This window comes from Zootoca vivipara, chromosome 13, assembly GCF_963506605.1.
Source record: "Zootoca vivipara chromosome 13, rZooViv1.1, whole genome shotgun sequence".
Taxonomy (NCBI): Eukaryota; Metazoa; Chordata; class Lepidosauria; order Squamata; family Lacertidae; genus Zootoca; species Zootoca vivipara.
In genome coordinates, this window is record NC_083288.1 from 50,174,515 (window position 1) to 50,200,413 (window position 25,899).

At 53.3% G+C, this 25,899-nt stretch overlaps 1 protein-coding gene across 3 annotated transcripts in view; it reads right to left on the reverse strand.

The window, feature by feature from the left end:
• Window positions 1–25,899, reverse strand: part of DNAH2 (dynein axonemal heavy chain 2) — a 149,025-nt gene that overhangs the window by 36,212 nt on the left and 86,914 nt on the right. For 2 of the 3 annotated variants that reach the window (XM_060281903.1, XM_060281902.1), the window contains exons 34-52: window positions 22,757–22,867; window positions 19,759–19,947; window positions 17,832–17,935; window positions 17,308–17,497; window positions 17,033–17,213; window positions 16,289–16,416; window positions 16,028–16,180; window positions 15,383–15,508; window positions 14,687–14,905; window positions 11,835–11,952; window positions 10,943–11,079; window positions 10,718–10,855; window positions 9,263–9,421; window positions 7,916–8,068; window positions 6,083–6,174; window positions 4,407–4,605; window positions 4,046–4,270; window positions 3,159–3,263; window positions 1,662–1,850 (exon numbers count right to left, since the gene is read on the reverse strand). In XM_060281903.1, coding sequence (XP_060137886.1) covers window positions 1,662–1,850; window positions 3,159–3,263; window positions 4,046–4,270; window positions 4,407–4,605; window positions 6,083–6,174; window positions 7,916–8,068; window positions 9,263–9,421; window positions 10,718–10,855; window positions 10,943–11,079; window positions 11,835–11,952; window positions 14,687–14,905; window positions 15,383–15,508; window positions 16,028–16,180; window positions 16,289–16,416; window positions 17,033–17,213; window positions 17,308–17,497; window positions 17,832–17,935; window positions 19,759–19,947; window positions 22,757–22,867 — 2,916 coding nt within the window. Of the gene's footprint in view, window positions 1–1,661; window positions 1,851–3,158; window positions 3,264–4,045; window positions 4,271–4,406; window positions 4,606–6,082; window positions 6,175–7,915; window positions 8,069–9,262; window positions 9,422–10,717; window positions 10,856–10,942; window positions 11,080–11,834; window positions 11,953–14,077; window positions 14,196–14,686; window positions 14,906–15,382; window positions 15,509–16,027; window positions 16,181–16,288; window positions 16,417–17,032; window positions 17,214–17,307; window positions 17,498–17,831; window positions 17,936–19,758; window positions 19,948–22,756; window positions 22,868–25,899 lie in introns of all 3 variants that reach the window. The other variant, XM_035134845.2, reaches the window with a different exon arrangement.

Here is a 25,899-nt window from a genome sequence, read left to right on the forward strand (position 1 = left end):
AGGACCCACGTATAATAATAATAATAATAATAATAATAATAATAATAATAATAATAAATTATTTATACCCTGCCCATCTTGCTGGGTTTCCCCAGCCACTATGGGCAGCTCCCAACAGAATATTAAAAACACTTTAAAACATTAAAAAACTTTCCTAAACAGTGCTGCCTTCAGGTGTCTTCTAAAAGTCAGATAGTTGTTTATTTCCTTGACATCTGGTGGGAGGGCGTTCCACAGGGCGGGTGCCACTACCGAGAAGGCCCTCTGCCTGGTTCCCTGAAACCTCACTTCTCGCAGGAAGGGAACCGCCAGAAGGTCCTTGGAGCTGGACCTCAGTGTCCAGGCTGAATGATGGGGGTGGAGACGCTCCTTCCGGCATACAGCGGCTACACCCCAAATAACAGCCTAACCCAGGCTGAACGATGGGGGTGGAGACGCTCCTTCAGATATACTGGGCCGAGGCCATATAGGGCTTTAAAGGTCAGTACCAACACTTGTGCTTGGAAATGTACTGGGAACCAACGCAGATCCTTTAGGGCTGGTGTTATATGTTCCCAGCGGCCACTCCCGAGCAACTCTCCCCTCCTGCAATTTCCAGCAACTGGCATTCAGAAGCATTTACTGCCTCTGATTGTGGAGGCAGAGCATAGACACAGTGGCTAGTAGCCATCAATAAGTCCTCTCCGCCATGAATATGTCTGATCCTCTTTTAAAGCTATCCAGGTTGTGGCCACCACTGCCTCCTATGAGAAGCCAGGGTAAAGCCAGAAGGCCCTTCTAAGTCTGAACATTCACAGGTGACGCTGCCCAGGAAGCAGAGGAGTCCCAGGAAGCAGAGGAGATGAGCTTGCTTGGAATCCTAATGCTCCCAGCCGCTGGGCTGGCACAGAGGATCACACACGCAGGAAAAAATCCATCATGCCTCGTCTGCTGGGTCTCAGGCAGGAGAAGACCCCAGAAACAGGCACATTCTGTCTACGTGCTGGGGAAAACAGCCTTCCCCAACCTGGGGTCCTCCAGGTGCCTTGGACTACAACTCCCATCAGCTGGGCTGGCTGTGGGGTGATGGGAGTTGTAGTTCAGAGCACCTGGAGGGCCCCTGGTTGGAAGAAGGCTGCTTTAGATGGAGGGCAACGCGAAAATGTTCAGCCCCCCCCCCCCCGCTTAGAAGCCTCCCCTGTGTCTCTGGCTTAACCCCACAACATTTCTGTAAGATGTAGGAGCAGAAGACAAAAGAGGTGGGAAACATTCTGATTCTGAGAAAGCTGCAGCATTAGGCAAAAGAGAAATGAAGATGTCTGAAAGAGACCGAGGGGAAAGGCGAAGGTGGGTGGGGGGGGGAGAGAGAGGAGCTTCTCTAACTCAAAGCTGCGGAGAGCTAACAAGGACTTGCTTCCTTGCCTGAGGCAGAATGAGCCCAGAACTTGTGGGTGATCTGCCCCCCTCCTTGTGTTTGGAGCAGCATCAATCAAAGGGAACCTGCCTCCCATTCCTGCTTCTGAAGGATGGGAAAACACTGCGTGTCCACGCCATGGTTTTCCGGCCACAGAGCCTCACCTGCGGCACCCCCTTCCTCAGGAACTTTGCCAACCCTACCCCCCCCCAGGCCCTTCCGAGCTTGTAGGGAAGAGTCCCAGAAGCCTGAGCAGGCCTTTGTTTACCTTGGAGATGTCCCGCAGGTTGAAGAGGTAGTGGATCTTGGCCGGGGTGGGCAGGAACTTCTGGACAACGCTGTTATAGAGCTCCACGGTTGCCTCAGTGATGGTGTTCCCGAGGGGCTTGAGCCCCTCGTCGAAATTCTGCAGCTTCTGGTTGATCATGGTGCCAAAGATGCGTCGGATTTGGGAGTCCTGTTCAGGGTGGAGGAGAGCCGAGGGCATGACATGGGGTGGGCATGCCCTCCCATACCAGCACCCGCTACGTTGGCCTGAGGCAGAGAGGTCAAGGAGCTGGGGGCAATCTTCCCCCTTCTGGATCAGGCTGTCCTGGGTTTCTCCCAAGGATTCGTAGAACTATAGATTTGAAAAGGTCATCTAGTCCTGCCCCCTGCAATGCACAGGGTGCCATCTCTGCGACGGGAATCACAGCTCAGCAGGAATCCTCGCCACAAGCTGCCAACCTCGTCAGGAGTCCCACGGCCAGCTCCCCAGTACACATACTACCCTCTCACCCTCCTTATTGGCATTGCGGGGGTTAAGGTCCCGCTCCTGCCGCACTGTTCACTCCCCGGCCTCAGCCAGGGTCCTGTGAGGCTTGCCTGTAAAATGGGAATAACAGCAGCCTGTCTGGCAGAGCTGTTGTGAGGATGGGGAAAATGGCAACTGGAACAAAGGAAGAGAAGTGTCTTAAAATACTTCAGTGGGAATCAATCATTCGCTCAGTCATACACCTCAGCTTATCCCAGCCCCCCAGCCCCCCAGCCTGACCATAAAAGTATGACAAAGCTGGACTGTCGTGGGTATGGGGCAACAAGAAGCTCTCCTCTCCACTCCTGACTAAGTCCTACTCATTGAAATGAATGAACCCAAACTACTGCAGTCCTGTCCATTCACTTCCATGGGTCTAAGAAGATAAGAAGAGCCTGCTGGATCAGGCCAACGGCCCACCTAGTCCAGCATCCTGTTCTCACAGTGGCCAACCAGATGCCCATTATGGGAAACCTGCAAGCAGGATCCAAGCACAAGAGTCCTCTCCCCTCCTGTGGTTACCAGCAGCTGGCACCGCCCTGTCCTGCTCTAAATGGGACGAGCAGGTGATTGAGCAGGAGCAGCCATTTTGGATTCATCTCGGGCCGGAGCCGCTTCCTTGCCAGCACCATCGCCCGCCGTGCCAAGCTCTCCCCACGCCTCCTGGGCAACTTGGATTTGGACAGCAGGCATTGTCAGTGCCCTGCATTATGCAGGAGAGGAAAATAAAAGGCCGCGGGCGCTTCGGCTGTGCGGAGGTGAAAAGAGCTTTCCCCCTTGATCTCAGAAAGACTCTGGAAGCCAAAAGGCCAGCTGGACGAGCCCCTCGCCACCAAACCAGGTTGCCTGCGTGGACACACGCACACACAAGGGGGGGTGGCGAGCCAGGCGGCGTCTGCGGCTGTGGTTGCCTGATTAACCCCTGCCCTTGGAGCGTCCCAGCCGGCCTGCGTAGACCAAAGCAGCCCTTACTGTGGGGAAGGTCATGTTGATGAGGTTGAAGCGGCTCTGAAGCCGGCTAGAGATCACCGTTCGCCCTCCTCCGGGGGGCCCCATGGCTGCCATCAGGAACATGTCCTGGGGGGAAGGCAAACAGGCAACGGATCAAAACCAAAAGAAAATAAAAGACTTCTCGCTCGCTCTCTCCCCCCCCCCAACCTCCGCCCGCCTCTTTCCATAAAAGTGTCTGAGTAGCACGACGACTAAACAGTCTAGAGGGACCCCGCAGAGGTGGAGTGGGGGGGGGAGGAAGGCAGGCAGCATACAAATCGGGGGGCCTGCATGGAAGTGGAGGCTGTAATAGCTGCAATGGCATGCGCCACACTCCAGCCGGGAGGCTCTGCTGTGCGGCACGCCCTCCCGCTCCTTCTTGCCCCCCCCCCCACCGCACACTCCTGAAATTCAGATGTGCAGCCTCCCAGAAAGAGACAACAACAAGTATTCCACGCACAGTCGTCTCTGGTTGTAGGTTGCAGAGTTCTTGAACGGCGGAGAGCCAAATCAGACAATTACGTTAAATGCGCAATTGCGCTCAACGTGCCTGGATTTTTATTTTTATTTATTGTCTTTTCACAAACAGGGCCACGGGGCACCAGAGGGGGAAATCAAGGCTGGGTCTGTGGGGTGCAGAGCAACTTCCGCCCCTCTGCCATGGCGCTGACAAAAATCAACGCTGCGAATCCCTCCCTCCCCCCGCGAGAGAAACCGCTATTGGGTTTAAAGCGTAACACACACACACATGTATGCAACCAGGTTCCAATCCTGGTCCCCCTGCCCCAAGAGCGTCTGTTTCAAAGAAGAAAGCATCGCGCAGCAATTGCACGTTGGGCAATTTGTCTGGCTCTGCATCCGGCCCTCACCTTGATGTACTTGATGGTCTGCTTGGCCCGGTCGTACCAGAAGCCGTAGTCCAGCCAGAGGCGGAGCAGCTCCAGGGGGGGCTGGGAGCCAAACTGGTCCTTGGCAGGCATGTTAAGATCATCCATGAAGGTGATCATGCTCTTCCCGCCCAGAGGCACATAGACGCCCTTGGTGCGCTTCTCCACCCGGCTCTCAATGATGCTCTGGACGTTGGTCGACGTGGTCTGCAAAGGCAGAAGGGGAGCATGAGGCCTGGGCTGATGGGTGCACCTCACGAGGCGCCGCCCACACCCCTGGAGCCAATGCGTGGGGTGTGTCCAGGGGGCGGAGCCGGGACCCTCCTCTCCCTCAACCTGTTACCTGAGCGGACATGTTGATGACCAGGACAGCCCACTTGGTGCTGTCCAGGGTCTGCAGGACGCCCTGGGCAATGGAGGTCTTGCCGGTCCCCACCAGGCCGACCAGCAGCACCGGGTTCTGGTTGGAGATGAGGGCGTCGACGAGATAGTTGTAGCGCATGGTGTCCACGGTGGGGACGATGATCTTGTAGAAGGGGGCGCTGGAAAGAGAAGGGAGGGAGGGGGGAGATCCGGGCTCAGCCTCAGGGGCGAGGCATCAGCTCCTGCCATGCTTGGGACCTGCCAAAGCTTGGCTGCTTCCCCTCCCTGCTACACACACGCAGGGCGCCAGAGCCCCGGGGGCCGTTCTGGTCCTTCCCAACGCGGCTGTCACGGCTCCAGGAAGGACACTGGCCTAAATGCATGAAGACATCCGACACGAGGCGCAATTGGCGCAGCTGTCACCCCCGCCGGAGCCTGACAGCTTGGAAGGAAGCCACCGTTAATGAAGGCTTGTCCCTCCGCCCAGCTTCCGAGGATGCAGGCGGCCGGCGGCCCGTGGCAGCTCGGGGACCACGTTCCGGCAATTTCAGGCCACTGATCGGATTAGGGGAGCGAGGGGCGGGAAATGGATCCAAGCCACTGGCTTGAAGAACAAGATCGGCCGAGCGACGCAGTGGCACGGTGAAGGCAGGCTGCTCGGGAGCCAGAAAGGAAAAGAATGCAAAAAAACAAGAGAAGGCAGGCAAAGGGAGCGGGGAGAGTCACTATGTGTGTATCATAGAGGTGCCCCTGTGCTGTCACTCATACCCTGCTACTGCTACAAAAATCTCGCCTGAGACCCTCCAACACACACACAATGAAGACAGGACACTGCCATCCCTAGAATGTGCCCGTTTTCCATGGTGCCCCCTTAGCTGCTGCTTCTCCTTCCTACTTTCTTTACGTATAAGAACTTCAGATGGGCCCTGCTAGGCTAGAGCAAACGTCAGCTTCACCCAGCAACCTGCTTCTCACACAGGCCGACTCCCCAGGCTAGAAGGCAATAGTCTCTCCTGGCTACTAACGGCCATTCATGGACTCCCGTCTCCTCCTCCTCTGCCTCATCCATCACTATTTTCTTCCCGACTGCCACATCTTGTGGCAGCGTATCCCACAAACCTGGCACGCAGGGTAGGAGGAAGGGCTCTCCTTTGCCTCTCCTGCCGCTGTCCTACTGCCTTTGAGCCAGTGGCGTAGCACGGGGGCAGTTGCCCTGGGCACAAAATTGTTAGGGGGCACAAAATTTTAACACCCGGTGCTGTCTCAAATCAGCTGTACCGTCACTGGGCTCCACTGAAAATGGCTTCTCCAGGTGAATCAGGAAGCGACCTCTTCAGACAACAGAATGACTTCTTTGTTATCTCTGTGTCTGTGATCTTATTGGGTGACGCAGACGCCATTAGGCAATTGAATGCGCATGTGTACACCATGAATTTCCCTCCCTCTTACCCACCCTTTTTGAGTGGCCCCGGGCACTGGCAACCCACACTAAGCCACTGCTTTGAGCTACAGAAGGTTGAAGAACACAGGTTTTAAGTTTCAGGGGCTGAGTCACACTCCCATTAAGCTCCTCCTTCCCTGCCTGGGACTGGCAGGGAGAACAACGATGGCCGGCCTGCTCTATCTTGGGCAATATGCGAAAAGCTGTTTACTTACTTGGGTGGGTACCTCCACATCTTGGGCAGTTTATCTTCAAAGGAAGACCATTGCTTCCGCTTGGGGTCAACGTAATACTCGTAGACTGTATCCTGGGACAGAAAGAAGTTAGCTTGTCAGAGGGGTGTATTTTCAGCAGACCTTGCAGAAGCCTAAAGCTGGGCCTGAATCGTAGATCACCCTGGGCAGTGGAAGGGTTTTTGATTGCAACTGGCTCTTAGGTGGGCAAGAGGGATGCCCTGTGCACCTTCCCATTGTTGCAGGAATTTATGTATTGGGGGGGGGAGGTTTGCCCCTCCAGCAGATATCATGCACATGCACCCCACTACCGAAATCAGCACAATCACTTTTGTGACTTTTGTGATTTGTCTTCCTATCTATTCAAAGGGCCTCTCCTGCACAATACCAAATGTAACAATTCACTGATAAATGTATCTATATACAGTACCGGCTCACTGGGAAAACTTCAGAAATTCATATAGACATGTGAGCTCAGCTACTCAGCAGCCCCTCTGCCTGAATGACAATCCCTGGCATCCTGATACCTGAGTGCCAGACAGGTAGCCATTCCAGAAATAACAAACCCAGATGAAGACAAAAGGGTTTGATTAACTTGGCTGGGAAACAGGGAAATGTAAATATCTCTTTTTGTTACACTTGATGGGTGTGTGGCGGAGGGCAAGGGGAGGAATGGGTCAGGGCCCAGGATGCTCAGATTACTGCCACCAGACCTCCCCTTTCATGATGTAACCATGATGTATTCAGGGCCGGTGCATCCATTTAGGCAGACTAGGCCATTGCCTAGGGCGTGAAAATAGAGGGGGCGCTGCCGAGCCTGCCCTGCAAAACCCCCGCGCCACCGTCGCCCTCCCAAGGCACGCGCTCGCGCTCCTCCCGCTTATGGAGGGGACGCCAAGAGCTCCCCAGCGGCAGCGGCGGCGGTAGTGGCGGCAAGCGCCCGCAGATGAAGCCTTCAGCTATGGGCGCTGCCGCCGCCGCCCACCCGCCCGCTCGCCGAGGAGCTAACAGCGTCCCCTCCACAGGCGGGAGGAGCGCGAGCCAAAAGGAGAGCTCAGTGCCCTCCTGCCTATGGAGGAGACGCCGAGAGTTCCCCGGCGGCGGCAGCAAGCAAGCGGCAGCAGCGCCCGCAGCCGAAGCCTTCAGCTATGGGCACTGCTGCCACCACTGCCACTCGCTCGCTGCAGCCGCTGCCGCTGAGGAGCTCAAAGCGTCCCCTCCACAGCCGGGAGGGCGCCGAGCTCCCCCCTTGGCCCGCGCTCCTCCCGCCAATGGAGGGGACGCAGGGGCATCAGCGGTGTGTGTGCGTCATGATGCATGCGCCCGGGGGGCGCCAGAAGGTGTTTTTGTCTAGGGCGCAAAAAGCCCTAGCACCGCTCCTGGATGTATTAGTGATGTAGTTGGGGGGGGGATGTAACATGGGGATTAGCAGCTAATAAAAGTTTGGGTTCTCTTTTGTACAGGGCTTCCATCTTGTTTCACCTGGTGGCAGGTGGGAGTCCTGTCACGACAATCTTCAATAAAGACCAAGCCCACTGGCTGCTGTTTTGCTCTGGCATTCCTGGCTGGTGTCCTTGTTTTTTTGTCCAAGGGAGCCCTCAGATTTCTCCGTTAACACCAGAGACATAAGACCCATTTTTTCTTGCCCACATCCCTTTAGATCTATTAACTCACATGCCCTCTTTTCACCTTTGGGGTAGCCTATCTTGTTCCGGCAAGCACAACAGCTGCAGGACTTAGCCCAGCCTCATAGGACCACCACCACCACCACCACCCCGTCACTGCCATCCCTCGTGGGAAGTGCATCCAAGTGACCTTGTTAGGAAAGGAGCCCTCAATCTCTCGAAGGAAGATGTCGATTTTCTTCCGGCCCTCCTCGTCCACGGCTGCACACAGGGACCAGATCATGCTGAAGATAAAGTACATCTCCACCACCGTTGAGTAGTTTTCGCTGTCCGCAGGATTCAGCTGGGGGGTTCAGAAAAGCTCTCCTCAGACCCACTGCCCCCCAAACTCGCTGGAAGCCACCTCCCTAGGAACAAAACTTAACAGTGCTGGGATAGCGCACTTGGCCGTTGGTTCAAGCCCCAAGTTGGGCAAAAGATCTTAGATTGATCTTAGATGACCCTTGTGGTCCCTTCCAACATTACTATTCTTTGATCTGGGTTTTTATTTTTTATTTTTAAAAATAAGATTTTATTAAAGCTTTTTCATAACGCAGTAAGAGAAAAGAAACGAATCTAAATAAAAATAAGAACAGAAAGAGAAAACGGCAAAGGAAAACCAAAAAAGGGGGGGGAGGGGAAGGAAAAGAGAAGAGATATAAAAAGGACATCCAAATTTCCATTTGCTAATGACATAAAAGAAATTTATGTCAACCCATGACTAAATTGCTTTCAGATGAAGATTATGCATGGACAAATTTAATGATACAGTCGTACCTCAGAAGTCGAACGGGATCCGTTCCTGAAGTCCGTTTGACTTCCAAAACGTTCGGAAACCAAGGTGCAGCTTCCGATTGGCTGCAGCCAATCCAAAGCTGCAACATCCGCGTCGGATGTTCGGGTTCCAAAGGACAATCGCAAACCGGAACAATCACTTCCGGGTTTGCGGCATTTGGGAGCCAAAACGTTTGAGTCGCAAGGCGTTCGACTTCCGAGGTACAACTGTAATTTGGAATGTATTTTTGGAAACTACAGTGACCCATGAATCGATGTATATTTGAGGGAAACAATAAGTTCATGCATTTACATACAGTGGAACCTTGGGATACGAACGTGATCCATGTGGGATGCACGTTCACAACCTGCAGCGCCACGTCTGCACACGCACGTGAAAATGCGCAACCCGCAGTGATCACAACCCAAGGTATGACTGTATATGTTATATAGTTCTGTAATCTTAATTATATTTTAATGTCATTGTTTTAATGTTATTGTTGTTTTCCTCTGTCTGTTAAAATGTTTTATGTATGCTTTCTCTTTTTCTTTCTTTTGTACTTTAACTCATTGTAATATTCTTAATCATTCTTTTTTTAGAGAGAGGCAAGGGGGCCTTCCTTGACATAACACACCCCAAATGCTAGGTGGCCCGAGGAGGGCGGAGGCTGATGATGCGCCCAGGGCCTCCAGAGCGGCTGACTGGCCCTTGCTTGCCACTTACCCCTTCATCAGACGACGTCAAGGATGAGAACAGCTTGCATAGAGACACAATCCCACTGTACTCGGGGATAGGGACCAGCTCCTGACAGTTGTCCTTCTTGAAGGTCAGCATCTTGTTGGTAAATTTGTCAAACATTCGCTGCAAGGTTTCCGCTTCAGTCTGGGAGGAGACGGGGCAAAGGGAAGCTCGCCGACTGTCGACTATTTGATCTGCTCCTCCTGAAGACCCCCGCAAACCCACATTTGTCCCTTCAGGGCTTCCCTAGGACCTCTCCATCCCACCCTGACCAGTGCTGGATTTACGTATAAGCTAAACAAGCTATAGTTTAGGGTCCCACTCTCTTAAGGGGGCCCTAAAAAATTAAAGGAAATAAAACTGGATGTACATTTCCAAAATATAAGATAAAAAATGAATAAAACCTACCTACAGCAACAGTGTTTTGTGTTGTGTAGGCTCCTATGATGTAAGTCATGGGCCCCGCCTGCTAGCCTGCTCCCTAAAATATCACGGGTTTGCTCCTTTCTATATATAGGGTGCCTACATTCTGGATGGACAGGTTGCAGGGCAATATGGGCAAATGGCTTGAGATACCTATGAGGTCCATAAATGATAGCATATATTCAACACAAAAAACAGTGATAATTTGTTGTTGACAAAGGACAGCTGGACGTATTAAAGGGCCCCATTACCTTCGATTGCTTAGGGCCTCATCATACCTAAATCCAGTTCTGTCTCTGACCCTCACACAGTCAGTAGCAACATTATTGTTGCTATTTATTACATTTACAATGGTACCTCAGTTTACAACCACAATTGGTTCCGGAAGTCTGTACTTAACCTGAAGCGTACTTAACCTGAACTTTCCTATTGAAAGTCATGGAAAGTGGATTAATCCGTTCCAGACGGGTCCGTGGAGTACTCAACCTGAAGCGTACTTAACCTGAAGCGAACTTTCCCATTGAAAGTAATGGAAAGTGGATTAATCCGTTCCAGACGGGTCCATGGAGTACTCAACCTGAAGCGTACTTAACCCGAAGTATGAGTGTAATTGGTTCTGGAAGTCTGTACTTAAACTGAAGCGTACTTAACCTGAAGCGAACTTTCCCATTGAAAGCAATGGAAAGTGAATTGATCCGTTCCAGATGGGTCCACGGTGTTTGTAAACCGAGGTGGTTGTAAACCGAGGTATGACTGTATATTCTGCCTTTCCATATGTACTTCTCGTCCTCCCCATTTTATCCTTTACAACAACCCTGTGAGGTAGAGTAGGCTGAGAGAAGGCAGCGACTGACCCAAGATCCCCGTGGGAGCTTCATGGCCTCGTGAGAATACAGCTCTTGTGGGTGCATGAAATGAGCAGGGCAGAACAGGGTGGGGGGAAAGGGACAGACTTGACCGTGGGGGTCCCGGCGTCAGCTCGCTTTTACAACCCACTGTTCTCCCCTCCTCAAATACCTTTGGGCGCTTCTCGATCCAGGAAAGGACATAGGGCCTCCACCCCAAGTCACTATAGTCTGTGTAAACCATTCCGCACCGGGAGACGGTGGCGGGCGAGGCGACGGCGAGATTCTCCACCTCAAACAGCAGGGAAACCTGGGGGGGGGAATGGAAACCACCAATCAGTTCTGGCCATGGAGCTGCTGGAGTGGCTGGCTTGTGGGGGCCGCAGCTCGGGCCTACCTGCTCAGGCATGGCAATCCTCTCGCCATTGATGAGGGTCAGCACTTTGTTGTCGTCCATGACAGAGTTCATGCTCTCGATCCACAGCGTGTCCACGGGGCCGTCAAATAAGATCCACTTCTCGTCAGGTTTCTCGTCTGGGCAAAGAGGAACGTTAAGAACTCCGAGTCCATAATGCGGACTCCTGCCTCCTGGGCTACAGCAGGAAGGATCTCAGGACAGTGAATTCGCTGCCCTCCTTTGTATACCTTACATGGAAGCCACAACATATAACTAGGTGGGCTGAAGAAAAATTGCCTCTCCTTGAGTCTTGGAAGAGCCACAGCCAGCGTAGACGGGGTTTGACTGGGTGGCTATCAGCTTAAAGGGCTTGGAAAAAAGGGTTGGAGAAATTCATGGAGGAGAAAGGCTGCCAATGGTATGAGGCAGCAACATTTCTGAGTACCAGCTGCTGGAAGCCACCGGAGAAGAGAGGGCTCTTGTGCTCAGATCTTGGTTGGATCCTTAAATGTATTTGGGAAGACATACCAGAAGAGCCATTAGCAGACTCGTCAGTACATCAAGGAGAGCTAGAAACATGCCCTTTAAAAAAAATGAGGGCTGGGATTCCCTGAAAGCCAAATTCTGTGATTCAGAGGAACAGAACAGTGGCTGGTCAACAAACAAGGGGCAATGGGTGGGGCACCAGGGACAAGGGTTGAAACACACAGAATGGATTGAAACACACAACAATTTCAAAAGCAAAGCAGAGAATTTCTTCCAAGGTCTCATTTGAAGAGGTTGATTGTCTGAGACAGAGAGAGAGGTGCCAGCTTGCTCAGAAAGGAAGAGTGATTGGCAGCCAAGGCAGGCACCTGGCACGGCCAAGGTGGGCCTCCTGGAGGGTAAATACCTGTGCAGACCTCACGCATGATGGAAGCCAGAACGCCATCGTGCCATTCGCTGGTGGCAAGGTCATACCTCCCAAACAACTCCCCAAGGCTCAGGGCTTTGGGGTTGAGGGAGAAGTCCTGCAGTGGGGGGTCAGATGGGGACAGGAGTCTGGATTAGAGAGTTAGGAGCTACTATCCACGGGCGAGGGGGGAAGCAAGGCCTGGCTGGGGGGGGGGAAGCAAAGATCTGGGCCTCAGGTGCCCAAAGGTGGAAAACAGAGCACAGAGCTGGAGCAGCCCAGCAAGAACCAGCCCTCAGCTTTGCAAAGGAAGTCGCTCCAAAGGCCAGTTCCCACCACTGCTCACATTGATTATTTCACTCACGGGGGCTCTCTTTCAAGCAGGCAGTTTGAATCATTTGACTCAAGTGCAAATCGGGGTCGCCGTCCCCCCCCCCCCAGCATCTGGAAGGTTTACGAGGGCAAGCGGAACTGAGTCTGCCACTGAGTCATGGCAAATGAGTCAAGCCCCCCCCCCCTGTTACCATCTAGCTCAGCGTAATCCAAACAGTGGAGGGGGGGGTGAGGGGTGAGGTAGCTAGCCACACACAACACTGCAGCCCCAGCAGCAAAAACAGAACCCCAGAAGTCATCCAATCTTCTTCACAAGAGAGTCAGACACCGTACCAGCAGGGGGGTGGAAAGAAAGGGGTCGGAAGCTGATTCAGAAACCCATAAGCAACTAGGGTCTCTCTGAAGCAGCCTGATGCCCCAACCTGGACCAAGATTTCGCCCTCTTCCTTGCCTTTCGATCCTCTGTTCCCTGTGCCGCCACCCCCCCAGCACAGAGCAGAGATCCCCCGAGAGGAAAAGACAGTGGGTCACCTTCACCCACCCAAAATCAACATGCATGCCAACAGGTTCCCATCCTCAATTATCATAGAGATTGGGGTCAGAGGAAGGCCTTCCCCCGCTCCGTCTCCCACCCGTTTCCTAGAAACAGCAGTGCCATCGCCCCGCTGGCATGAGAAAAAGCAAATGCCCGCGGGAGGCCTCCTGCCGGCACTCGGAGATAATCACTGGTGCCCCCTCAGGGTGAGGCTATCAGGCAAAGCGGCATGAGCTGGGGGGTGGGGTGGGGGGGACTGAGGAGAGGCAGGCGACAGTGTCCCAGGCTCAGCACGTATTTCCCCCCACCCTAGGCCTGGGGCTCAGTGCCCCCAGCTCTCAAGAGGAAATCCCCCTCAAAGCAGGAACCTGGTGCCTCCTGGCTACATCCAGCCGCTCCTTGGGCTGTGGTGCCCCCCTTGCTGGGTGGGGGGGCAGGAAATGGTCTCTGAGAGGCAGGCAGGCAGGGGGAAGGCTGGCCAGGCCACAGCAAAGGTGAAGCAAAGGTGAGGGACCGCCAGTGAGGGCTGGAGAGGAGAAAGCAGGAGTTATGGCAGAGCTGAGCCAGAGCAGTCTGTAGTTTGAGGCCTCTGCCCAAGCAAGGCCTCTCCTTTGCCCCCTAAGCTCCCTGGGCGCCTGTACAGTGACAAGCATGCCATGTAGCTGCCTAAAGTTCACAGCTGGCCTCAAGAGCAGGTGGGAAATTGCCCCAAATGCTTTGCACAGGCCCCCTGTGGCTCGGACTCGGTAGCCACAAGCAAGTAACAAGGAGGACAGGAGGGGCTCAGCTGCCCCACCAACACACACACTTCGGCTCCCGGTCACCATGGGGGCAGCAGCATCTCCTGTGGAACTGGCTGCCACAAGATGGGGCGGCAGCGGCCACTGGCTTAAATTGGGAATGCAGACAAACTCATAAAAGGTAGCAGTATTGTCACTCGCTATGGACAGCAAAATGGAGCCTCCAGGTTCCAGAGGCAGTGTAGCTCTTAATACGAGACAATGGGGGCAGGCAGGAGGGGAGAGCAGCTGCCTTTCTGCCCTGCCTCCTGGGTTTCCTGAAGGAACAGGATGATGGGGTTAGAGAGGCCCCTGGTTTAATCCTGCAGGGCTCTGCTTATGTTCCCTGTGGGTGTCACCGTCCAACCCACCTGCCCTTTGCCTGTTCTGTTATACATTTGGGGCCTCTGAGTACCCCGGACTCAGCCTGGCCTGAGGACAGCAGGACAGCAGGACTCAGTTTCCCCTAGGGAAGAAGATGAGATGAGTGCCTATAGGTCTGAGACAGTGTGGCTTCTAGGCAGGAAGGCACTCTGATACCTCTCTCTCTCTCTCTTAGCAACATGGCAGGAGTGAAGGAAGGGGCCCTGGTGTACCTGCACATGCCATTCGCATGACGCTGGACAGAATGCCATCCGTCCACTCATTGGTGCTGAGGTTGTACTCTCCGTACAGCTCGCCCAGGGAAACTGCCTTCGGGTTCAGGGGGTACTCCTGGAAGCAGGCAGGCCCAGCAAGGAAAGAGAGCGGGAAGGTGGGAGGAAGAGAGGGGCAGGGGAGACAAAGTCAGGAGGAAGCAAGGTGCTTTTTTTTCTAGCTAAGACCCGGACAGACCTGTGTGCTTTATTTATTTTTTATGGCTATCCAACTGGGGAGAAGCAAATGGAAGCTAGAGGGCTGCGGGTAATCCTGCCCCCGTTTTTATATCAAGGGCGGACAACTTGCCTCCCGTCCCTAGGAAAGAATGCAGCAGAGAAGCCAGCCAGCAAGGGGGGGCTACAGGAAAAGTGGACATTGGCGAAGAAGCCCCACCCAGCCCAACAAGTCCCATCAACTGGAGAAGACGTCTGGGATGGGCCCCCGAGGAAGTGGAGGAAGAAGAAGAGGCAGCCAGACTTGGCAGAGGCAAGGAGGGAGGCCAGTCCTCTGCTCAGCCCCGTGTCGCAGAGCCAGGCACCGGGGAGGCACAGGAGCTTCCCACTGACCCGGACTAGGTTGGCCGTCGCGTCTCCGCTCTTGCAGAGGGTGCAGAGGGTGGCCTGCAGGGCGCGCCAGGTGACGGTCTTGCCGCTGCCCGTGTTGCCCACGATCATGGAAGAATGGCGAGAGTTCTTGGTCTCGTACAGCTGGATCACCTTGGTGATGGTGAAGGGGATCACCTGCAGGCCCATTTCTTTCAGCTCCGCCTCAAGCACTTCCTTGAGCTGGAAGGGGAAAGAAAGAAAGAAAGAAAGAAAGAAAGAAAGAAAGAAAGAAAGAAAGAAAGAAAGAAAGAAAGAAAGAAAGAAAGAAAGAAAGAAATGCCCAGATTGGAAGGCTGCATAGGCAACACCTGGTTTTTCATGCCACATCTTAGCTCAGTCAGTAGAGCACGAGACTCTCAATCCCGGGGTTGTGGGTTCGAGCCCCACGTTGGGTGAAAGATTCCTGCATTGCAGGGGGTTGGACTAGATGACCCTCGTGCCCTCTTCCAACTCCACAATTCTATGATTCTCTCTCCCAGTAATGAAAGTCCCTGCTTTTCCCACCACTACCATCAAGCATTCCAGTGGGTTGGTGGGTTCCACCTGCGAGGGGCTTCCCTTGGAGAACAGCAGCTCAGCACTGGGTGGAGCTCTTGCCCAGTTTCCCGGGAAGAAGAGGCGAAGCCTGTGGGGCAGGGAGGGGACGGGATGGCTGACCTTTCCATAGTCGATGACGGGGCACTCAATGCCTGGGAAGAGGTCCTGAGTGATGGCGTTGAAGAGAGGCACATCGCCAGACGTCAGCTTGGCTATGTTCATGTCTTTCATGGCCATGAGGAGGACCTGCAAGCAGAGAGTGTGGAAGAGCTGGTCGGAGGAGGGTATGTGGTACAGGGGGGGGAGGCAAAAAAGGGTGCCAAGCGCTCCATGAAGCACCCCAGGGAGGACCCCGTGGCATAAAGGAGCTGCTGTGTGACTGATAAAGCCACCAGAGGCAGACATGGAGAGCCAAAGATCATTTCCCCTCCCAAACCTGCACACACAACAGCAACGTTACGAGTGACTTCCTCTTCATTCCAACCCCAGAGTTCTTAGCAGCCACTAGCCTTTCAGGAACAGAGGAAGCTGCTTTACAGGGGGCCAAACCATTGGTCCACCTAGCTTAGTATTGTCTACACTGACTGGCAGCAGTGGCTCTCCCGGATTTCAGGCTGGAGATTCTCCAAACCCACCTGGAGATGCTGCTATGGATTGATCGGGGGACCTTCCGCTTGCAAGCCAGGCTCTCTGCCGCTGAGCTACCGGCCCTTCTGTGCTGGCCACGTTTTGCGGCACAACTGCAGAAGTCAGGGGGCTTCTCACCTCCTCATCAGAAAGGTCGGGCCGCACCCTGCGCTTCTTCCCAGCATAGCGGAGGAGGGACGTGAGCGCCCGGAGGCCAAAGTCATAGTGGTCTTGCTTGGAGAGCTGCTGGACAGCCAGCGAGTAGAGGGTGTAAACCTTCTTGGCCAGGATCTGGGAAGGGGAGGAGATAGTTTGGCATACCTCACTGGGAGGGCTCTTTTTCGGCTCACCCACTCTGCCCAAGCAAAGCGCCCCCTCCCCAAACCATCCCAACAGTACCTTGCAGTTACTGAAGCCTTCCCCAAAGAGAATGATCTCGGCGATGAGAGTGGAGTCAGGCACCACCATGGAGATGGGGCGGAACATCGACTTGAGGTTGTCGGGCAGCTCTGTGCGTCCAGCATAACCTGCCACGAGGGACACAGAAGCACTGGCAAATGTCCACGGGTGGAGGCACCCCCCCAGCTGAGCCCACCTGTAAGGGACTGGACTGAAGGGGATGAGATTGAGGAGGAATGGTAGAGATCGCCCCCCCTCTCTTCCTGAAGCTTCCAGGGGAGAGGAAGGCAATATTGAATTACAGCAGTGGTTTAAGGAAGGTCACACCTCAGAGACAGGTGAACAGAAGAGATGGGAGATGTTGGGAGGAGGAGGAGACAGAGAGCAGCCAGCTGACACACTATCACTGGATAGTATTTCTGACCCCCCCTTCTCCCAGAACCTGGCATTCGTTGAGATTGCAAGAGCAAAGGACTCAGAGACAATTCGCCCCTGGCAGCCACCGTAAGGGGAAGTGCTGTTGCTAGGAAGGGGGGGGGGAGGAGCTCAGTTGGAGCAACGCCATTAATGGGAGACAGACTGCATTCCTTTTGTCTCTTACTGTGATGACTGAATAAACTCATTAGCAAGAACTCTTCTTTGTTTTTCTCTACTTCTTGCTGCCACCGGGGGGGGGGGGGAGGGATAGAATTCCCCGAAGCCTAACACCACCCCTGCCCAGAACAAATCTCCCGGCCTCCCCACCTGGGTTCATGGTGATGAAGATGCCGCAAGACCACACCAAGTTGATCTCGTGGCCCTCAAAGGTGAAGCGCGTCAGGTTGGCAGCCAAAGCCGAGAGGATGGAGAGGATCTGCTGGGCCACGACGGACAGGACCTCAATGTTGATGCGGTTGAACTCGTCAAAGCAGCCCCAGGCCCCGGTCTGTGGGCAGAGTGCAAAGTGGAGAGCTTGAGGAGGGCCAGGGCAGGCATGGGGAGCCCTTGGAGCAGGGCCAGCACCTGACTCTTCTCCTTACCTGTGCTAGGCCGGAGTACATGCGCCCCATCGACTTGTAGTCCAGGCCTTCAGAGCAGTTGACCACAATGACGTACATGCCCAGAGCCTTGCCAAGGTCCTTTACCGTCTCCGTCTTTCCAGTGCCTGCAGGGCCCTTGGGGGACCCTCCCCGGTGGAGGTGGAGTGCTGTGGTCAGAGTCATGTAGCACCTGCGGAAGAGAGGCCGAAGGAACCCAAAAAACCTCAAGCTCTCCTTGTCGACTGGCCCTCCAGAGCAGGATGACTAGGGGTTCCCATGGCTGGCTTCCCACTTCCCCACTGGCCACCTTTCTTTTGTCACCCCTCCCCAAACATTGTTAGCTGCCTCTTCCCCTTCCCAGGCTCCCTCCTGCTGTCCCCAGCAGAATCCCCCACCCTTCCAACCCAGACAGACCCAGACTGTAGCCTTTCAGTGCTGGCACCAGGCCCTTCATGGCATGCCAACCTCCATGGCCAGAAACCCCTAGGCTTCTCCTGGTCGGGCTCACAGCCCTCGTGGGGTACCTGTCGGTGAGTGGGGTGATGACCAGCCGCCCAGAGTTCCCCAGATACTCGTAGCCATAGGCAAACTGGGTGTTGGTCTGCCGGATGACGCAGTCGTCCAGCTCCTGAAAAAAAGATTTTCCATAGGAGAGGGGTGGTGGGGTGTTGGGAACTTGTGGAAGTCGGCTGGTAGCTCATCCCATCTCAGCCCCTGTGATGCATCAGGATTATGCGGAGTCCCAGCAGTTTTCAGATATTTCCTTCCCGCAACAGAACGGCTTCTTCCAGAATCCCCGGTTAAGGGGAAAACTCCTCTGCCACATAGTTCAAAGTAACAAAGCGCTTATCATCTCCAGACGGAAGACAATGCTAAACAACACTATGGACTTTATACAGTTCTTCTGGTCTTTGAAGAAAATATGCTTATATACGGAGAGGTCCGCTAAAGCTATCACCATGCTAGCTGACGCTGGTGTGTAAAACCCACAGCCTATTCCCCTATCTCACAGATTCAGAGTCAGACCCTGACAGCAAAACAGGATAGCATCAGGACAGGACTTCACATAATGAAAGCAATGCCCTAGAGACTATTATACCTGTCTCTACATTCCTGAATCAATGGGAGGGTGAGCAACTCAGCCAGTCATGCACATGACCTTGCTGGTGTTGCTACGGTAACCCCAGTGCACCTGGCACCCTTATCTCAGAACATCCAGATGTGCTAACTCAAGACATGAGACCAAGCACTGTGCCACTTAAACCATTGTTCACATTGCACCAACACAGAGCGGTCACTTGCAGTCACATGATGCCCCATGTCCCCCCCCCTCCCCGGAACCCACATTGCTAAAAACTGTCCTTCCTTCCCACTCCTGGCGTCCTCCAGATGTTTCGGACTACAGCTCCCATCAACCCCAGTATCAATGGGGTTCATTCACACTTCCATTTGGCCAGTGATTTCAAGTCATAGGTCTGAAAGGCTCCTTTTTTTGTCCCACTGTTGAATCGGAACAAATGTCAATCAGGTTCTCTGTGGATTGACATTTGTTTCGACTCAACGGTAAGCAACAGGTGTTCCAAGGGAAAGCGGCGGAAAAAGAAGAAGAACCTCTTTGACCCGTGACTAGAAATTATGGGGCAACCAGAAGTGTGGGTGAGTCCATGGTCATGCTGGCTGTGGCAGATAAAGAGCTGGTAGCTCAAAACATCTGGAGGGCACCAGGCTGGGGCAGGCATCAATAGTCCTCTCCATTATGGACTTATCCAATCCTGCTTCTTCCGGCACCCCAGGGCCTCCACCATTGCTTCCAGCTCCTCTAGTTCTGGCTGCCTTGCTCTGGACTTGACTCCTGCTGTGTTTTGGACCCAGGCACCTCCTGTGGTCTCAGCCAGCTCTCCCCTCCTTACACACACACACACCAGGTCCTGGAACTCTGCGAGGACCTGGCTTCTCCTGAGGGCAAGCACAAAAGCAGCAAGGGAGGCCGCATAGGGCCATATTGGTAGCCAGTGTCAGTGCAGGGGGCAGCCCCCAGCAGTCTCCCCACCTGCCTCCTAGATGCCATACTACTTAGGTGTGGAGACCTGAACGTGCAGAGTATGCAGACAAAAAGTCTGCTGCTTCCATTTGAGCTCCAAACCAATCCAAGCGGTCTGGCTGCCACCCACTGGGTGAGAAAAGAGGCGAGAGACACACACGCAGGCTCCAGCCCAGGCTCAGACCCTCCCCAAGAGCAGAGTCTCCTGCGCTTCTGCACCACAAACAGCAGAGGGAAACGGCACTCAAGGATGGGCACAGAGCTAACCGGGCTGGGAATTGTTAGCTGTCCAGAGGAGGGCGGCAGCGGCCGCTCACCACTGACACACGGTAAATATGCATCTCTCTGTGTCCCTCCTTCCCTGCTCACCCACTGCACCATCCAGCCTCCGTGCCAGCCACCCTCCTCACCTTTTCCCAGTAGAGGCGAAGCTGGCTCAGCCACTCAAAGGACGTCACGTCGATCAGGCCACTCTTGTAGAGCCTCTCAATGACATCCCGGGCGTGGACCTCCACCGTCACCAGCGCCACAATCTTCAGGCGCATGATCTTTGTCAGGTTGCCTCGAATGGCCTCCGAGTACTTGTTCAGCATGGACACCTGCGCGGGGAGCAAGGGCCTGACTGTGGCGGGCAAAATGGAGCTTCTGTATTCAGTTGGGCCAAGAAACCATGGAGGAGGGTTGCCGTCTCTTGTGCCCTGCCTGTGATCCTTTCCAGAAGGATCTGGCCGGCTGGAGACGGAGGCAGGGCCCCAAACGTGGGAGCCCAAAGGCCCCCACACCCTCTAACATCCCTCAGTTGAAAATGGAGACGTATTCCACATCGGTGTTGTGAGGGACAGGGGATATCGCGAAGTCCCTCCCCTCCTGAGTTCAAGCCCGTCCCCGAGCAAAGGGGAAAGCAGGGAGAGTTCCGATTCCAGTGGGGAAGCAGGAAGTCGTGTCCGAGGCTCAGGCAAGGTAGAGGAGCCAGGGTCCCAGGTGGGACAGGAAGGGGCAAGTAAGGGGGGAAGACCCATCCCCCCAACTCCAGAATTACGCAGGAAGAGGAGGGGCAAGAGGATGGGTCTGCCAAAGCTTTTGTGTTGGAGAAAGACGCGCCAAAAGCCATTAGGAGGTTCTGAAACCGACTGACAACATCGCTCCGTGTAAATAGCAATGACTTGAGCACTGTAAATACGCAGCACCAATAAAAGAATAAAATGCAGAGCTGCGTAGCGTCGTTACTCTGAAGTAGTCCACTCCGGCCACTGTGACAGCAACCTCCTAATCATTTTTGGGCTACTTTGGAGTTGCCGGGATGAGCGTGTCAGAGGCGGAGAAGTGGCGGCAGATCGCTGAGCAAGCCCAGCTAGAACTGCAACAGCTGTCGCTGCAGGCGCAGGGAGAATTGAAGGCAGCTAAAGAGGAGACTAAGAAGGTCCAGGACGACCGGCTACAACTTGCGGAACAGGTGAGAGAGCTCCAGGAAAAAGAGCAGCATTTAAGGGCGGTGGCGGTAGACCTCCAAAACAAGCTGGATGCAGAGAAAAACAAGGCGGGAGGGGCACCCCAAGTCCAAGTGCTGCCAGGAAGGAGAGCCGGGACCCTAGTAAGCAAGTTCAATGGAGACCCGAAGGAGTTTCAGGGCTTTGAGACTGAGATTGTGTATGCTCTTGAGCTGCACCACGATGAGTTCCCTGATGATGAGCACAGAGTAGCGTTTATTGTGGAGCACCTTACAGGGGCGGCCAGGGAGTGGCTAAGACCGTTAATTGCAACAAGGAATCCTTGCATGAAGAATGTCAAACTATTTCTAGAAGGTTTGAAAACGATGTATTCGTCCGATAGTCATATGGACCAGACTAAGGAGGAACTTCATAATTTACGCCAAGGAAATATGACAGTTCGCGCGTATTGGGCGAAATTCACCATGCTGGTGCACAGATTGGGGTGGGATCTGGAGTCTGCCCCAATGCAAGCGGCGTTTTACTTGGGGTTGCCTGGGGAGGGGTGAAGGAGAGCTTGGGAGGGGGGTGGATGTGAGGGACAGGGGATATCGCGAAGTCCCTCCCCTCCTGAGTTCAAGCCCGTCCCCGAGCAAAGGGGAAAGCAGGGAGAGTTCCGATTCCAGTGGGGAAGCAGGAAGTCGTGTCCGAGGCTCAGGCAAGGTAGAGGAGCCAGGGTCCCAGGTGGGACAGGAAGGGGCAAGTAAGGGGGGAAGACCCATCCCCCCAACTCCAGAATTACGCAGGAAGAGGAGGGGCAAGAGGATGGGTCTGCCAAAGCTTTTGTGTTGGAGAAAGACGCGCCAAAAGCCATTAGGAGGTTCTGAAACCGACTGACAACATCGCTCCGTGTAAATAGCAATGACTTGAGCACTGTAAATACGCAGCACCAATAAAAGAATAAAATGCAGAGCTGCGTAGCGTCGTTACTCTGAAGTAGTCCACTCCGGCCACTGTGACAGGTGTCATCATGCCCCAAATGTCTCCTCCTCAGAGGCTGGGGCAGGGATGCAGAGGCAGTGGTCAAGAGAAGCAAGCCAGAGCCAAGCGACAGTAATGGCCGCTCTGCAACCCTGAGACACCTCGCAGCCATGGCAGCATCCTCATGGGCAGGCCCCACCCTCACTTTCTTTATGGGAGACGGACCGAGCAGCAGGGAAATGGTGAAAAACCTTTTTAGGTGCATTAAAGTGATCTGGATCTTGTTTTCATAAAAACAGGAAGTGACACCATATTGAGTTGGGGTGGGGTGGGGAAGGCACAGATCTAAGAAATGTGCTAGAGGGACTCCCGGATATGAACTTCCAGTAACACATTACATGCTATACTGAAGGGAAGGCTCCTTGGGAATTTGGGACTCTGCGTGAAAAAGCAAGAAGCCGTGATGGTGTAAAGGGTTTCATGATGAACCTGGCATTTTCAGGGCGTCTCCAACTCCCGAGCCACTGGGACCCTCCCTGAGGTCAAACTCCTCTCAGGGTCCCAGATTCCCATACCCCAATCCACTAGGAACTTCCCCTGAATTGGATTCCTCCAACACTCTGATCTCCTCCTCGTCACCTGGCAGCTCTCTAGGGTAACTCTGTGACCCCTCAGGTGCTGTTGGGTCCCCTAACCCCTACTAGCTCCAGCCAGCATGGCCAATGCTCAGGAGTGACTGATGGGAGACACAGTCTGGCAGCAGCACCTAGGGGGTCCCTCGCAGGGCCAACCCGTCCTACCTAAGGACCCAAAGCACTGGATAGCCAGAGAGCAAAAGACAGCACGGCCCTCGGACTCAGGTTCCCTAGGCACACATCCCAGAGAGAAGCAGATCTTGACAGCCTCCCAACTGAGGGGACGCAGGTGCCAACATGTGCTCATCTGTGGGCGCCTTGACCCACATGCAGGAATGGGGTAGATCTGCCAGCCCCCGTCTCACCTGCTTCTTTTTCATGGCTTTGAGGTATTTCTTGTCCCCTCGGTCCTTGCAGGTGGCCAAGCACTTGCTAACGTCCGCCGTCCACTGGATCTGGCTAGCGGTGATCACCATCTGCAAGGAGAAGATTCTGGGTAAGCATGGAGGGGCTGCCAGTTTCGGGGAGAAGGCCTCTGCAACCAAACCCTGGCCCCAATTTTTTTCAGTGTCAGAACTTTTGCTAGGCACTCAGGAGTGGATGCCTATACTTCTGGGATGGTTCACTCATCATCACAGGCAACTGGAATCTCCGATTCACCTGTAAACGTGCATTTAAAGGGGCAGGAAGAAATGTCCTGTCAGGAGATTCAGTTCCACCTTAAGACTTAGGCATGTTGCTGCTGATATATGTCACATGTCTAGGTATATCCTTTTATGGACTTCTACTTTCAGTTCTGTACTGGTTCTGTTCTGAGTTCTGTTCTGAACTGTTTGATCTGATGGAAGAGAGAAAGCATCGTTCGCTCTCTCTTCATGCTGTAATATAGCTGTAAATAAACCACTTTAAAATGCCTCTCTGCTGCTGCCTTATCATCTCTGCTGAAACTGCGTGGGCATCTCTGCTGATTGCGTGCTCAGGTTGCTGAGACCCTGAGTCGTGTTCCATGGGAATCACCGGGACTGAGACGAAGAGGGAGCTGCCGGCTGGACCTCCCAATGGTGAAATCCCATCAAAAGGGTTCCGGGCCCAGAAGTACAAGGGTTGTCAAGCCCAGAGGAGATGGTTGGTGGTCTCTGGACCAGCCAGTTATGGATCCAGGAGCAGGCAGTGTGTTCCGAATGCGGCTTTGATCAGTGCTGAAAACATCGGAGCAATTGAGAGGTATGTGTGGAGAGCGATAGGCAGCAAAATGTTTATTCAGCAAGCTGCTGGCTGCTGCCGGAGAAAGCTTTGAAACAGACAGTCGTAAACCTGTCCCAGTGATTAATTGACTGTGAGATAGAGCTGGAGCGGAGGCATTTTTCCAAAGTGATTGCCTGTAACGGGTGGCTGGAAAAATGGAGAATATGCTTGGAAGCTCTAACCAGATAATTCTTCTGGATGGGACTAATTATCATACATGGAAAATATATGTAGAAGGCAAGTTAAGACTTGCAAAGCTCTGGCATGTGATTGAAGAGAACCCCCCCGCGCCTGTAACGAATGCTTGGACTCAATGTGACTCACAAGCTCGCGGTTTGATTATTGGATGTGTCTCAGCTACAGAATTAATTACCCTTGCTAACAGAGCGTCTGCGAGACAAATGTGGGAGGGACTACGTGAAGCCCATGAACGCAAACAGGCAGGGTCAGTTCTATTGTTTTTTCGGACTCTGCACAACATGAAACTCCAGCCGGGAGGTGATTTACGTGCCCACATTCTTGAAATGCAGCGGCTGAGGGAGGAACTGGTGAATCGTGAATTTGTTTTGACAGAAGCTGTGTTTGCAGTGTTGATTCTGGACTCTTTAGACCACAGCTTTGATGCCATTGCTAGCCAGTTAGCAGCCCTCCCCACAAGAGATTTAACAGCAGCTAGAGTAATTGCTGTATTGCAAAATGAGTGGGATCGGAGGAGAGCTGAGGGCGCCAGTTGCAAATCACAGGAGCCAGCTGCTACGTGCCAATCTCAAGCTGATAACGCTAGAGCCTTCACGATCAGATGCTATGGTTGCGGAGGTCAGGGTCACGTAAAGCGAAACTGCAGAAAGAAGCAAGATAAGCAAAGACCGATAGCTGCTGCAAATTTCAAAGGCAAGCAAGGAAAGGGGGGTGGCAGCGGTGGAAAGCAGCCAAGTGGACAGCGTAAAGCTATGCTGGCTAAGATAACAGCAACTTCAAAGGCTAATAACTTCTTTGTTGTCGATTCTGGTGCCACGAACCACATCTGCCGAGACCGACATCTTTTTGTTTCATTTCAAGCCTTTAAGGGGAAGATTTTACAGGCAGGTGGATCATCTTTGGACATTCAAGGAACTGGGACAATTGTGTTAGAATCTCTAAACCTAGAGATTGCTGATGTGCTTTATGTGCCAAAAGCAAAGGATAATTTACTTTCAGTTCCACAGCTGGACAGAAAGGGTTTTCACATCTCTTTCAGGAATGGCATTGCCATTATCACTAAGAACAATGAAGAATACGTACGTGCTGAAAAGGTTGATGAACTGTTTTTGATGACTTTTGATGATGTAAAAGTGTCTGAGGGTGAACCTGATGAAAATGTTGCTTATGTTGCTAACACAACTAATAGGCCTCTTCATGCAGGTTGTATTCACGAATACCATCGCATTTTTGGACACTTAGGCTGGCAAGCAGTGTCCAAGATGCCCAAGGTTGTGCAGGGCTTGAAGCTTAAACCCTGCAAGTATCATATGAAGTGTGTTTCCTGTGCACAACATAAGGTGAAAGTTGCACCCAAAGGGAAAGTGTCTGGGAGGAAGGCAACCCAGCCTTATCAGGTGGTCCATGCAGACCTGGTAGGTCCACTTTCACCATCTGTGAGTGGATCTAGGTATTTTATGATCCTAATAGACTCCTACACCAGATATGTTCACGTGTTTGTGCTAAAACAGAAATCAGATGCCTTTTTAAAGTTCAAGGGTTTCTGTGCATGGCTTGAAAATGCCAGGGGCCAAAAGATAAAGTGCCTATTCAGTGACAATGGAGGGGAGTTCACTTCTCATGAATTTAAAGCTTTTCTGTCTGAGAAGGGAATTCAACACGATCTGGCATGCCCCAGAAGTCCTTGGGAAAATGGTCTGTGTGAAAGGGCAGGACAAACCTTACAGCAGGGACTTAAAACCTTGCTGCATGATGCCAATTTACCTGAGCAGTATTGGGCCAAAGCACTATCTAATTTTGTTTACACTCTTAATCGCAGGTGGCATTCAGCAATTGAGTGTACCCCTTATGAGAAGATGTTTGGCAAACAGCCTTACATCAAACACATGAGGATCTTTGGATCTGACATGTGGGTAAACACCCCACAAAGTGGTAAGCTGGGGACACGAGGTGAACCTGGGATATTCTTGGGATACGAAAATGGAGCGTACAGAGTGTTGATGAAAAACACTCAAACTGTAAGAATCACCAAGAGTGTCCAGTGCAATCCCAAATGGGGGGAAAA